Source organism: Pagrus pagrus (genome assembly GCF_965226575.1).
Source record: "Pagrus pagrus genome assembly, chromosome: 2".
NCBI lineage: Eukaryota > Metazoa > Chordata > Actinopteri > Spariformes > Sparidae > Pagrus > Pagrus pagrus.
Genome location: NC_140186.1, coordinates 1,920,985 through 1,936,208, shown reverse-complemented (window position 1 = coordinate 1,936,208; position 15,224 = coordinate 1,920,985). Strand labels below are relative to the sequence as shown.

The 15,224-nt window shown below is 45.8% G+C and overlaps 2 protein-coding genes across 2 annotated transcripts in view; one reads left to right on the top strand and one right to left on the bottom strand.

The window, feature by feature from the left end:
- LOC311265874 (homeobox protein Meis1-like) overlaps positions 1–15,224 on the top strand; it is a 42,308-nt gene that overhangs the window by 17,892 nt on the left and 9,192 nt on the right. Inside the window, exon 9 of the mRNA XM_084367967.1 lies at positions 6,847–6,923. Within this exon, the coding sequence (XP_084224093.1) occupies positions 6,847–6,923 (77 nt within the window). The remainder of the gene's footprint in view (positions 1–6,846; positions 6,924–15,224) is intronic.
- LOC311270672 (uncharacterized protein) lies at positions 9,212–14,666 on the bottom strand (the record flags this gene model as incomplete). The annotated part of the gene is made up of 2 exons (XM_084375733.1): positions 9,212–12,134; positions 13,003–14,666. 2 exons carry the CDS (start codon positions 14,664–14,666, stop codon positions 10,361–10,363), a joined length of 3,438 nt encoding a protein of 1,145 aa, XP_084231859.1. The 3' UTR covers positions 9,212–10,360.

Sequence of the window (15,224 nt, the reverse complement as noted above, 5' to 3'; positions counted from 1 at the left end):
AACCAATTCTTCACTTATACAGTTGCATTCTGGGTAAGCGTTGCCTTCAACGATCCATGAAAACACACACTGCCAACCAGGAAGTCAGAAAGTCCTTCCACATAAAAAAAATCTATAAAACTTGTGAAAGGGAAAAAAAATGAATCTGAATTTCATCCTTCATTAAAATAACTGACTTAGAACAGAAACCTGTTAATTAGGACATGATATCACTATTCATGATTTAATTAAAGCAAATAATAATTAAGTTGTGTCACATGTTGCTGAACCCTGGACTCCAAATGTCACCACAGTCGGGCTGGGTTGATATTTAAATCTAACATGGTGGCACCTTATTATCCACAGAGCTTATTGAAGAGCTTCACAGGCTAAACGATAATAAAATAAACAGTTAAAAATCAGCGTGATGAAATAAATAAAAGCATCATAAAACGTACGAAGCAGCAGAGAAAAGAACTGTCTTCGGTTTGGATCTGAGAGACCCGCCGGGACAGAACCGGGCCCAGAACTGTCCTGTCCTGTCTGCTCTGACTGTTTTACAGCGACCACGTTTGTGAGTGAGTCCGCTGGAGTTGTGACATGATTTGCTCAGTTATGAACGACACACATTAGAGTCCTGACAAACAACGCTGCACAAACCTGTCTCTGCATGTGTGTGTGTGTGTGTGTGTCTGTGTGTGTGTGTGTGTGTGTGTGTGTGTGTGTGTGTGTGTGTGCGTTGGACTCTTTATCATCGGTGCGTTTTTAAGCTTCAGCTGCAGCTGTTAATCCTGTTGGACCCTCGTTGCCGTGGTGACGCAGAGTGGTCACGGAAAAGCTGTCGAAGCAACATGTGGAAAAATGTCTGATTCACAAAACTTGTACTCATAATCCTGCTGCGTTTTTAATCTGTGTGTGTGTGTGTGTGCGTGTGTGTGTGTGTGTCTGTCTGTGTGTGTGTGTGTGTGTGTGTGTGTGTGTGTGTGCGTGTGCGTGTGTGTGTGTGTGTGTGTGTGTGTGGCTTCATGGCTGCTTCCCCTGAAGTGATACACAAAATCCAGCAGCCTCCTTCTGAGCCACAGCTCATAAAAGCCGAGCCACAAGCCGACGTGCTGTTTACACCACACACACACACACACACACACACACACACACACACACACACACGCTGCTTTTTCACGTTTGTTTTTTTTGTGTTTTATTTCGTGTTTCATGTAAAGAGTGCAAGCCGGACCGGAGGGCATCGCCGTCCTCCCTGTGGATGTTAACGAGTGTGTAATCGCCCTCCCTCTCTCCGCCCACAGATCTGATTTGCCTCCTTAAACAACTTCTTTTTTTTTTACAAACCCGAGCACAAACAGGTGGGGGAGGCTTTGTGTACGCTACCATTTGTTTACAGTCGGCCAACTCGTTAAAGAGCTGCTTTGGCTTACAAATTACACGTGTGACTCCGTCGAAACAGCTGGAAAGACTTTGCACGTCCGAGCGCTTCTCAGCACGACGACGACGACGGAGCGGCAGAATGCGAAAAGGAAAAAGAAAAACCGTCGGTTTGAAGAGACGAGAGAAACGACTCCTACACTTCAAAGCGAGCTCCACAATTACAGAGGAGGACTTCACCCGCTCGCCTGTCGGCCGGCTGAGGAATGGGCCTCCTGAGCCGAGCGGGACAGATGAGTTAGCAGGAAGCCCCGGCGCTGACCTCGCCACCCCCTGCCCTCCATCCATCAAGGGTCAGAGGGCACCGGGACACCTCCATCCATCCATCAGCGGCTGTTTACAGCCACAGAGCTGCAGATGTGGGTGATGGCGAGGCCACGGCGGCCCACAGGCACCAACACGTGTTCAGCCGCCTGCCGCCACCCAGAGATACACCCCCCCCACCACCACCACCACCAGCAGCACCAGCAGCACCACCTCACCAGAGCCACGGCCGTACAGGAAGTCTCGCTCTAATAACGCCATCAGACATCAAACGCCACCGATGTGAAATCCTCCATCACTGCAGTCTGAGTCTCTGTCCGTCACCATTACTGCCGAGTCTTTGGCGCCGCAGACTTTACGAACAGGGATCATTAAACATGGTGGTCATTGTGTTTACGCACTCGAACTCCAAACTTTCAGAAAAATCTCAAAATGTGAATTTGATTTCTCTGTTTTAGTTTTTTTTATTCCTGGTAGCTCAACAGATTTGGAAATAATGAAAGTTTATCAGCGACAACAGGAAGAATAAAACAGAAGAAACACTTTGAAGAGCTGAAATACTTCAAAGAAAAGTTCACCTATCTCCTAAACAACTGAAGCAGCTGGAGACTTGTTTTAAAATGGAAAAAATATATTAAAACTCCATTAAAACTGTGCAGTATTATCTATTAGCACTTCCTGTGAGCAGTGAACCTGTGGATGTACAGACAACTGTCACTGGATCACTGTGATACTGAAGAAAACCTAAAAACATGAAGTTTCTAAGGCAAGTTCTGCACATGTGAGGCTCAGGCTCAGCCATCAAAATCTGAAAATGAATCTCAAAATCAAAGACAAAAAATCACCTGCAGCGTCTTCACTTTCAGGCTGAAATAAAAGACAATTGGTACCAAAGTGTCTGAATACATTTAGTCTGTGAGCTTTTTCATGTCGAGGTGGAAAAACAATCTGAACAAACTCAGAACGACTTGAAGCTTCTGAAAACAACAAACACAGCCGCTGTTTCAACAACTTTAAAGTTTGTTCCATGAACTTGTATTTTCTCAGACGGGAACAAAAGCTATCAGGACTTTAGTTTGTCCGATCGGACGTTCACTCGCCGCTGCACTCGACCCTCTCTGGGTTTGGTTAGAAAGAAAGGCCTCTGTGATCAGACGGCTGCTCTGTGGCTCCCTCACCCTGCAGTGAAAACACCATCCATTACCTCTGTGACAGGCCCCCCAGGGACCCCAGGGCCCGGCGCTCTGTGGGGGTCGCCTTTATTGACCTCTCTACCCCCCCACCCCTCAACACACACACACACACACACACACACACACACACACACAAAATGTCCAGCATGTGGTCACATACATCACGCCGCAGCCTTTCTTCCCCAACAGCGTAAATGAGCGTCCGTCAGATAATGAAGCGAGGAGGTGATCAGACGGCAGATGGAGGGAAACCTTCGAGCTGTTTAAAGACTCTGAGGAGTCGGTTACAAGTCGCCTTCTTAATATCAATATCAGATTTAACAAGTTACAAGTTTAATATTATTATTCTACTTTTTTTATATATAAATAAATAAAGTGTCTGATCTTCTCTTTCTTTTTAACTTTGATCAGTCAGACTGAACTCTGTCATGTCAGCTGTGGACCAGCGCTGACACGTTTGTATAACGCTACCACACACACACACACACACACACACACACACACTCACACACACACACACACACACACACACACACACACACACACACACACACACACACACACACACACACACTCTAAATGAGTAGTAATTACAGCCTCTTTACAGTTTTACTGGGACGCTAAACAACAACACCTCCCCCACATCACAGCATGACACTGTGTGTGTGTGTGCATTTAAAGTCCTGCGGCTGTGTGTGTGTGTATGTGTGTGTGTGTGTGTGTGTGTGTGTGTGTGTGTGTGTGTGTGTGTGCAGCCCTGCCACTCAGCCTCCTTTGCATCCATTAATGTTAATGCTCAGATGAAAGCGGAGCTGCAGGCGGGGATGGAGGACGACCCGCGGCCACACAGCACAGAGCGCTGAAGTCGGGAGGTTCTGTAGAAACTCTGGGTTTCGTTCAGTGACAACGTTTTTATTAATGAGTAACTAAACGGAGAGATGAACTCAGCTCTGCCCTCTGTGGTTGTGTTTGGTTGCACCTGTGTCGCTGAGCTGATGAACAGCTCTCCAGGTAAAGAGCACGCCTCGTTCGGGCCACTGAGGCAGAGACTGAGGGTTTGGATCCGCCCTGCGGTTCTGACTGAAGTTGTCTGATGTTACATTATAAACGCTGTGCAGACGTCACAGATCTTTACTCCCGGTTCTCTCCACCAACGTCTTTGCCTTCGTCTTCTGTTTCTGCTCAGCGGGGCTAAATCTCAATCCGTCCTCCGTCGGTGTGGAACATCTGCTGAAGATGAACTCCCTCACAGTGAGACAGGCGGTAAAACTGATCCCAGACCAGTTTGGTGCTGGTCCAGGCTGCAGGCTGTGAGGCGGTCTGAGCTCCCTGCTAACAGGATTATAATTTTATAATGAGCAGGTGGCTCCAGATTAAAACCCTGAGTGGAAACTCTGAAATTAGACTTCTGGAGCAGCCCTGAACCGCTCGCCATGTGTTTTTACTCTCGCTTCACTCGGTGGAGGACAGACTCTCCTGACTCTTCGGTTAGTGTGGGAGATTTTCTGCGACTCGGCGATCAGAAGGAACAGGAGCATAAACGATTTAAAACAATCTTTACTTCACGTGACGCTTGTAAATCGTTGTTCAGCCCTTCAGATAAACAGTCTGGAGCTTTGTCTCGTCTTGTTTTTCGATGAAGTCACCGGCAGGACGATTAAAAGCTCCTCCCTGGAGGAAAGCTGCGACTCTGAGGCTGACACTGTGATGAAACCGCCTCGTGATTATCGCTCTTTGTGGCAAATTAGATGCAGTTTAGGCCAATTACCTGCTATCAGATCAGAGGGAAAACACAGCAGTGTTGGCAGAGCGATGGGCGGAGCGGAGGACAGACGGCATCAAAGACGTCCCTCCTCGACAGAGACGTGGAGTAAAACCAGGAGGAGCTGGACGCTCGTCTTCACGTCTTTGTGCTCGTTTCTCCTCCTTTTAACATAAATAAGATAAACTACCTACAGTGAGAACAGAGGTGCAGAGCAACTGACATGAACTCAACTGCTGTGCTTTACTTGATTATGTCTATTTTCTGCTACTTTGTAACGATACTCCACCAAATATGGCCCTCATCACACCGCTGTAACTATTGGTTACTCAACATAATTTACTTGATACAACAAATAAATTATTTATCAGGTGACCCCAAAAATCAAAACCACACATTTTTCCTCTTTAATCCATCTGCACTGTGTTGATGTCTGCCTTCTCTTCAGTTTAATTGAAACTTGATGGCACTCGACTTGTGGTTCATGAGCCAGTTACATGAGATGATCCACAGAGCTTGTTGTGAGCATGTAGGAACTATTTTCTTTCGGTATCACTGCACAGGAAGCGAGCGTGCATCAACTCGTGGACGAGAGGCTGACTATGACAGCTCAGCAGCATCATCTCCTCCCTCCATGCTGATGTAAAGTCAGGTGAAGCCTCGCAGGCGTTCAGCAGAACGCTGCAACTCTGTTTTACTGTGAAGCTCCAGAGATGTTGGACTATGAGACGTCACCTGACTTTACATTGAGATTTTTTGGGGTGAACTGTCCCTTTTAATGTTTACATCTCCTGTTCTGCAGTAGATGCAGGCTTGTTTCTGCGCAGTGATGCAGAAAGACATTAAAATGCTCACACAAAAAAAAGAGTAACCAGGTCGTGACTTCTAGGAAAGAGACATGTTGCTGTTTGAGTTTTGTAAGTGTGTATTTTGCTGTTTCCAGCACCACAAGCTGCTGCCATCTTTTTGTGTGTTTCCACTGTGGAGAACGTGACTCGGCCTCTTTAATCACTCGGACGTGCTGAGTTGTTCCTGCATGAAGCCAAATATTTCCATCTGAAATGTGGGTGGAAATGTAGAAACAGGCCGTGCTTCACTTACACTTCCTGTTCTGAAGTTATTTTTAATGCTTTCTAACGCGTCTCCACCGCGTGTCCAGTGTTTTTTGGATGCTCCGTTCCTCTGCACACTTTTAATGAGTCTGAGCGTCAGCAGCGCCGCGTGTTGCATCAGTGTGAAAATAAAGCCCTCGAAAGTGCAGCTTTATCTGGGTCAGGGACGGGCAGCGACGTGCCGGCCGCGGAGGCTCTGCAGCAGCTGGTTTCAGTCAGCAGATGAAGAAACTCTCGCTGACTGTCAGCTGCTGCAGTGAAACGTTATTTATTGTTCGCAGCGCTGCGTATCTTGGCAGAGCTCTGCATGAACTTTTCTCTGCTGTCCACTCCCGTACGGTTTATTTAGAGCTGTTACCAGAGACGACTCAGTGCCTCTCGTCGACTGCATGCAGAGACACCTTTATCTTTATCTTGTGTGTGTTGTTGAAGTCCTCCGGTCACAACCGCTTCCTCTTGTTCCTACAGTTGAATGTTTTGAGCTTCACAGTGTCGAGTCTGATCCGCTGAGAGCTTCATCAACTCATCGTTTCAGCTGTAATTCAGATGAAACCTGACGATGTGACGACAACGTTACGTCTCTGCTCTCAGAGTCCTCACAAAGACTGAAATACAAGAGCGCACACACACACACACACACACACACACACACACACACACACACACACACACACACATACAGATCAATAAATACGAACATGTACGATCATACAACATGAAAAGACGAACACACACACTTCAGGGATGGAGCTGTGCAGCCTCGGGCCTGTTGACGTCCTCTACTGTTATAGAAACAAGCCTGAACGACCCCAACACACACACACACACACACACACACACACACACACACACACAGTCTCATTAACAGAGCCCTCTCTCTCCACTTGACTTCCCTCTCTAATTGGCTCACCATTTCTTCTCATTAATTATGCTCCATTTCACGCTCCCTTAATGAGTCTGGCCCCGCCTCCCTCCTTTAACGCTAATTAGCAGCTCTGAGACTCACACAACAACTGGAACAACAACAACAACAACAGGACACAACCTCTCGTTGTTGTCCGGCGTGTTAACGTCTCTGTGTTTTGTCCCCGTGCAGCACCCGTACCCGTCAGAGGAGCAGAAGAAGCAGCTGGCTCAGGACACCGGCCTCACCATCCTGCAGGTCAACAACTGGTGAGTCGGCGGCGACGCCACGCACTCGCTCTGTGTTTGTGAACCCGAGGCAACCTGGAGCTAATGATTTGAGTCCTGTGGGGTGGACTCCACTCCAAACATCCCCCAGTCACAGCCAGAGAGGGGAGCAGGTCGTTAATTGGACGGTTAATTGGAGCTGGGGGGGCGAGGTAGAGACCTGTCGGTGCTTCCTGTTTACTGATACAGAGAAGGAACGTCAGCAAGTTTCACTGCTGGGAATTCAACCGCTAACACCTCGTTAGCACCAGCGGTGGAAGGTAACTAAGTACATGTACCCTAGAACTGTACTTGAGTACACATCTGTGGTGCTTGCAGTGTTGTAAAAAGTACCCAACAGTCACACTCGAGTAAAAGTAAAGATGGTGTTCAAATATTACTTTGGTAAAAGTGAAAGTATCAAAAGCACCAGTAACAGTAAAGTTTTACTTAGGTACAGTACTTAAGTAGATGTATTTAGTTACATGCCATCACTGGATACTCGACTTTACTTAAGTATTTAAATGTTATGCTACTGTATACCTTTACTCCACTACATCTCAGAGGTAAATATTGTACTTTTTACTCCACTACACTTATCAGACAGTTACTCTTGAGATTAAGACAGTGGTGCAATGTAACTAAGTACATTTACTCAAGTACTGTGCTTAAGTACAAATATGAAGTACTTGCAGTGTTGTAAAAGTACCTAAAACTCCAGTAAAAGTAAATGTGTTCAAATATTACTTTGGTCAAAGTGGATGTACTTAGTTACATTCCATCACTAGATACTTGTACTTTACTTAAGTATTTAAATGTTAGGCTTCTGTATACCTTTACTTCACTACATCTCAGAGGTAAATATTGTACTTTTTCCTCCACTACATTTATCAGACAGTTACTTTCCAGATTAATACAGTGGTGGAGTGTAACTAAGTACTTTTACTCAAATACTGTGCTTGGGTACATGTCCTGCAAGTACCTTAGATTTGTACTTATGTGCAGTACTTCAGTGGATGTACTTAGTTACATTCCACCACTGGATACTTATCGTGTCGCGGCGGTCGCACACTTTGTGCCTTCAGCCATCTTAACAACAGATTGTGCAACAACAACACAATCGATAAAGTTCTGATACGTTTCCGTGGTGATAACTGAGGCCATGTCAGGAAACATCTGCACGACTCGAATAGATCCAATAAAGTTCTGTCACACAGAACCAGTGATTCACACGGACCGGGACGTGGAGTGGAGTGGATCGTGTGTGTGTGTGTGTGTGTGTGTGTGTGTGTGTGTGTGTGTGTGTGTGTGTGTGTGTGGTGCAGCAGTTGGTGTAAATGGCATTTTCATGGCAAACAGCTGGACTGGTTTATTTAAACACACCCGTCATGGAGGGGGGGGGACTGACCTGAGAGTGACACCCGGGGTGGGCGGGGCTACCGACTGTTTTACAAGCTGTGTGTGTGTGTGTGTGTGTGTGTGTGTGTGTGTGTGTGTGTGTGTGTGTGTGTGTGTGTGTGTCTGTGTGTGTGTGTGTGTGTGTGTGTGGTTGTGTAGCTGCTTTGTTTAAGCCCTCACTGAAGGCGTCTGACTGTACAGGACTGAAACTGATGATTATTTTCATGATAACGATTTTATTTCTAAACTTTTGAAGCAACACTGAGAAAGAACAAGTCAAAGTAAAACATGTGATTTGAAGAAGAAGGAAGAAAACTGGACATTTCAGTGTCTGTGAGAGCTGCTGAAGTGATTTCTGCCTCAACGTCTGAGAAAAAACTGACTTTAAGATATATACATTATAAACCTGGAAATAACAGAAAGCACCATGAAAGTCCCCCAGTTCATTACTCTCATTAACACACTTATTCTTTGTTTTACAATGTTTCTGGTATTTTATGTTTAAATATGCAAATGAGGCGATCTAATTAAATATGCACACATTTAAATGAATGTCTGAAGATGGAAGAGGAGCAGCTCTGAGACTTTCCTCATTTACAACCAAGCCTCGAATAAAACCTGCAGCACCTGATGGTGTGTGTGTGTGTGCGTGTGTGTGTGTGTGTGTGTGTGTGTGTGTGTGTGTGTGTGTGTGTGTCTGCTCATTTCTCTGTGACGAAGCTGTTTCATGGATGAAGTCTGAAGGACAGAGACTGACCGACTCTCCTGCTCTGAACATGAAGTGTGAACTTTGTGGTGCTTCAGGTGAAAACTGCCTCAGTCATCCTCTCACATCAGGTTCATGTTTGGTCCATCAGCTCTGTGTGAGACTGAATGAAGACGACAAGACGAGACTTTGTTCGTGTTTGTTTATTGATGATTTAAAGCTGCAGGTTGTTCACACGTCCCATCAGTAAAGTCTGTTCAGTGATTTCATCAACAGATTCACTTCATCCACACAATCAGTTTGTGTGAATCTCACACATGTACGAGACAATAATCAGCTCCGCTTATTGATTATGATCGTGATTATTACACTTTATAAAACCTCGTAGTTCCTCGTTCCAACGTCCGTGTGAACAAAAACAAGGACGTTTGTTCTGCCGGACAAACTCAAACATTTACAGAACAACGGCTGAGAAGAGGTCAAAGTCCCGCCCACAATGTTTGATTGACAGGTGAAGAAATGCCACAACAATCAGCAACAAACACGAAGACAAAAACACACAATGTGACACACTGTCCCGCGGAGACGCCACAGGTGAAGTGACCTCACAGACATCAGCGTCAAACTTCCCCACATGATTACTGACACATTTATATCCTCAAACATATTTTTAATGTGCATTTAAATATTCAAATGAGGTGAAATCTCATCAGAACCGTCCAGAACAGAACTCTGAACACTGGATGAAATCAGGCTCAAAGTTCTTGTTTCGTGTTGTCGACATATTAGAGTCCAAAGTTTTCACAGAGGGAATCTTGGATATCTCTTTTTATCGCTCTATAGATCAGAACGTGTTGTCAACAAGCACAGAGACAATCAGTACTCTCCGTGTGATTAGAAATGAACTGTTGTATAAATCAGGCTGCGAACGAGACATGAACGAAGCTCTCTGTACAAACCTTCAGAAGATAGACGGAAGGAAACTGGACATTTAAGTTATATACATTATAAACCTGAAATAACAGAAAGCACCATGAAAGTCCCCCAGTTCATTACTCACATCAACACCATTATTCTTTGTTTTACAATGTTTCTGATATTGTATGTTTAAATATGCAAATGAGGCGATCTGATTAAATATGCACACGTTTAAATGAACGTCTGAAGATAAATGTGAACTACATTAAACACCTACATTTGTATTTAAGACATTTTCTTTCCACTAGTCTGAAATAAAACATGTTACAGAAGCAAAATGGAGCAAAATCTAAAAATGGAGCAGAGCATGAAGACATGAAGTCTTCACCTGTAGAGTTTCCTCTGAAGTGACTTCTGTCTATTTGACTTTAATGAACTCAGCAGTGGTGTCAGGTAAAAGCCAAAGTCCAGCATAGAGAGGTTCAGTGAATGTGGTCTGGACTCTGTGGAGGAGAGTCATGATGTCAGAGACGCTGTAGAAGGACAGAATACCTGCTCTGTGATCCAGGTACACTCCAACTCTGGAGGACACAGGACCTGAGACGGGAGTTTGGACACTGTTGTAATAAAACTGATAACTGTTATTGACGCATCTTAACATCCAAGATTTGTCATTCAATCCAAATCCACTCACACTCTCTGCTCTGCTGATATTCTTGTATGCGACTGCTACAATAACTCCTCCTCCTCTCCTCTCCACCTCCCAGTAACAACGTCCAGTCAGACTCTCTCTACTCAGGACCTGAACCCACCGAGTGAATCTGTCTGGATGATCAGAATAAGACTGTTGTTGTCTCGTGTATGTTGCTTTTCTGTTCCCATCAGATAATAACAGAAGTGTGTATGCTGTGTTTGGATCCAGTGTGATGTCACATGAATATCTTAAGAAGTCAGCTCTGGTCTTGTTCTCTGGTTGTGACAGTAAAACATCCACTTGAGTCACTGTCAGTGAGATGTTTGTCCATGTCTCTCTCAGGACATCCTGTAGTTTGTCTCTGACCTCTGACACAGCTGCTGTCACATCCTCAAAGTACTTCAGAGGACGGATATTGATGCTGGATGAGTGTGTAGACTCACTGAGTGCTGACAGTGAGGGGTAGTTGTGTAGAAACTGGTTGTGATCCTCTGTGTGCGAGAGCTTCTTCAGCTCAGCGTCTTTCCTCTTCAGCTCAGTGATCTCCTGCTCCAGCTTCTCCTGAAGCTCTTTGGCTCGACTCACTTCAGTTTCCTGCTGGGATCTGACCTGCTGCTTCACATCAGAGCGTCTTTTCTCCATGAGACGGATCAGGTCGGTGAAGATCTTCTCACTGTGCTCCACTGCTTTATCAGCAGAGCCATTGATGGCCTCCACCTCCTGTTGAAGCACCTTCACATCTTCCTCTCTGTCCTGGATTCTCTGCTGGATGTTTTGTCGACTCCCCTCCAGCTCTCTCTGCCTCTCAGTCCTCTCTGCTGCAGCTGACACTGTGTCGTGGCCTTTATGTTCGTCCACAGAGCAGAGATAACAGATACACTGCTGATCAGTACGGCAGAACATCTTCATCACCTCATCATGACGAGAGCAGATGTTCTCCTGGAGCTTCTTGGACGGCTCCACCAGCTTGTGTTTCTTTAAAGGAGCTGCTTCATAATGAGGCTGGAGGTGTTTCTCACAGTAAGAGGCCAAACAGGATAAACAGGACTTAACTGCTCTCAGTTTCCTCCCAGTGCAGACATCACAGGCCACATCTTCAGCTCCAGCATAGCAGAGATCAGCAGGAGCAGCTTGGAGTCCAGTCTTCTTCAGCTCCTCCACTAAAGCTGCTAACATGGTGCTTCTCACCAGGACAGGCCTCGGTGTGAAGCTCTGCCTGCACTGAGGGCAGCTGTGGGTTTTCTTCTCGTCCTCTTCATCCCAGTAGGATTGAATACAGTTCTTGCAGTAGCTGTGTCCACAGGGAATAGTCACCGGATCCTTCAGCAGATCCAAACAGATGGAACAAGAGAAAGTCTCTCGGTCCAGCTGAAGTCCTTTCTGCGCCATTTCACCTCTCAGTGTCGACGAGCGTCTGAGTTTCACTTCCTGATAACAGAAACTAGTGTGAGCTCTGATCTGAACAGCTTGTGTTTGTGCAGCGAATGAAGCCGCCCAGCTCAGTTACACCTCCTTCAAACTGCAGATCTGAAGGGGAGGAACCAGGAAATACACTGACAGAGTGGAGCTGCTGTGTGAGAGGAGGAGGAAGAGGGAGGGCTGATCGAGCTGCGAGTCATTCCAGGAAGAGGAGCAGCTCTGAGACTCTGAACTTTGTTTCCTCATTTACAACCAAGCCTCGAATAAAACCTGCAGCACGTGATGGTGTGTGTGTGTGTGTGTGTGTGTGTGTGTGTGTGTGTGTGTGTGTGTGTGTGTGTGTGTGTGTGTGTGTGTCTGCTCATTTCTCTGTGACGAAGCTGTTTCATGGATGAAGTCTGAAGGACAGAGACTGACCGACTCTTCTGCTCTGAACATGAAGTGTGAACTTTGTGGTGCTTCAGGTGAAAACTGCCTCAGTCATCCTCTCACATCAGGTTCATGTTTGGTCCATCAGCTCTGTGTGAGACTGAATGAAGACGACAAGACGAGACTTTGTTCGTGTTTGTTTATTGATGATTTAAAGCTGCAGGTTGTTCACACGTCCCATCAGTAAAGTCTGTTCAGTGATTTCATCAACAGATTCACTTCATCCACACAATCAGTTTGTGTGAATCTCACACATGTACGAGACAATAATCAGCTCCGCTTATTGATTATGATCGTGATCATTACACTTTATAAAACCTCACAGGTTCATATAAAGCTGGAAATAATAGAAAGCACCATGAAAGTCCCCCAGTTCACTACTCACATTAACACAATTATTCTTTGTTTTACAATGTTTCTGATATTTTATGTTTAAATATGCAAATGAGGCGATCTGATAATATGCACACATTTAAATGAATGTCTGAAGATAAATGTGAACTACATTAAACACCTACATTTGTACTTTAATGAACTCAGCAGTGGTGTCAGGTAAAAGCAGAAGTCCAGCATAGAGAGGTTCAGTGAATGTGGTCTGGACTCTGTGGAGGAGAGTGATGATGTCAGAGACGCTGTAGAAGGACAGAATACCTGCACTGTGATCCAGGTACACTCCAACTCTGGAGGACAGACGACCTGAGACGGGAGTTTTGACACTGTTGTACCAAAACTCAGAACTCTCATGGACACATCTTAACGCCCAAGATTTGTCATTGTATCCAAATATACATTCATCTAAGCTCCCTCTGCTGATATTCTTGTATGCGACTGCTACACGAACTCCTCCTCTCCTCTCCACCTCCCAGTAACAACGTCCAGTCAGACTCTCTCTACTCAGGACCTGAGGCCTGTTAGTGAATCTGTCTGGATGATCAGAATAAGACTGTTGTTGTCTCACTCTTGTTGCTTTTCTGTTCCCATCAGATAATAACAGAAGTGTGTTTGCTGTGTTTGGATCCAGTGTGATGTCACATGAATATCTTAAGAAGTCAGCTCTGGTCATGTTCTCTGGTTGTGACAGTAAAACATCCACTTGAGTCACTGTCAGTGAGATGTTTGTCCATGTCTCTCTCAGGACGTCCTGTAGTTTGTCTCTGACCTCTGACACAGCTGATGTCACATCCTCAAAGTACTTCAGAGGACAGATATTGATGCTGGATGAGTGTGTAGACTCACTGAGTGCTGGCAGTGAGGGGTAGTTGTGTAGAAACTGGTTGTGATCCTCTGTGTGCGAGAGCTTCTTCAGCTCAGCGTCTTTCCTCTTCAGCTCAGTGATCTCCTGCTCCAGCTTCTCCTGAAGCTCTTTGGCTCGACTCACTTCAGTTTCCTGCTGGGATCTGACCTGCTGCTTCACATCAGAGCGTCTTTTCTCCATGAGACGGATCAGCTCGGTGAAGATCTTCTCACTGTGCTCCACTGCTTCATCAGCAGAGCCATTGATGGCCTCCACCTCCTGTTGAAGCACCTTCACATCTTCCTCTCTGTCCTGGATTCTCTGCTGGATGTTTTGTCGACTCCCCTCCAGCTCTCTCTGCCTCTCAGTCCTCTCTGCTGCAGCTGACACTGTGTCGTGGCCTTTATGTTCGTCCACAGAGCAGAGATAACAGATACACTGCTGATCAGTACGGCAGAACATCTTCATCACCTCATCATGACGAGAGCAGATGTTCTCCTGGAGCTTCTTGGACGGCTCCACCAGCTTATGTTTTTTAAATGTAGGTGATTCATAATGAAGCTGGAGGTGTTTCTCACAGAAAGAGGCCACACACTGCAGACAGGACTTAACAGCTCTCAGTTTCCTCCCAGTGCAGACATCACAGGCCACATCTTCAGCTCCAGCATAGCCGAGATCAGCAGGAGCAGCTTGGAGTCCAGTCTTCTTCAGCTCCTCCACTAAAGCTGCTAACATGGTGCTTCTCACCAGGACAGGCCTCGGTGTGAAGCTCTGTCTGCACTGAGGGCAGCTGTGGGTTTTCTTCTCGTCCTCTTCATCCCAGTAGGATTGAATACAGTTCTTGCAGTAGCTGTGTCCACAGGGAATAGTCACCGGATCCTTCAGCAGATCCAAACAGATGGAACAAGAGAATGTCTCTCGGTCCAGCTGAACTCCTTTCTGCGCCATTTCACCTCTCAGTGTTCACTTCCTGATAACAGAAACTAGTGTGAGCTCTGATCTGAACAGCTTGTGTTTGTGCAGCGAATGAAGCCGCCCAGCTCAGTTACACCTCCTTCAAACTGCAGATCTGAAGGGGAGGAACCAGGAAATACACTGACAGAGTGGAGCTGCTGTGTGAGAGGAGGAGGAAGAGGGAGGGCTGATCGAGCTGCGAGTCATTCCAGGAAGAGGAGCAGCTCTGAGACTCTGCAGCATGTGATGGTGTGTGTGTGTGTGTGTGTGTGTGTGTGTGTGTGTGTTTGTGTGTACATGAAGTTGTACTTGCTTTATAGTGTGAGAACAGAATGACGTGTTTAAGTGTAAATGATGACATCATGGCCGGTCGTCACAACTTGAGAGGGCTGTTTGAAGATTAAGACTTGGGCCAACGCACTAAAATATTAAAACTAGAACAATAAAAATAAAACATTTTAATAATTGTTCAAACTCAACTGGATGGCTGGAGTCCACACCACAACAATAACGACAAATGGCAGTGGTGAATGATTTCGTCGCGATCACTTT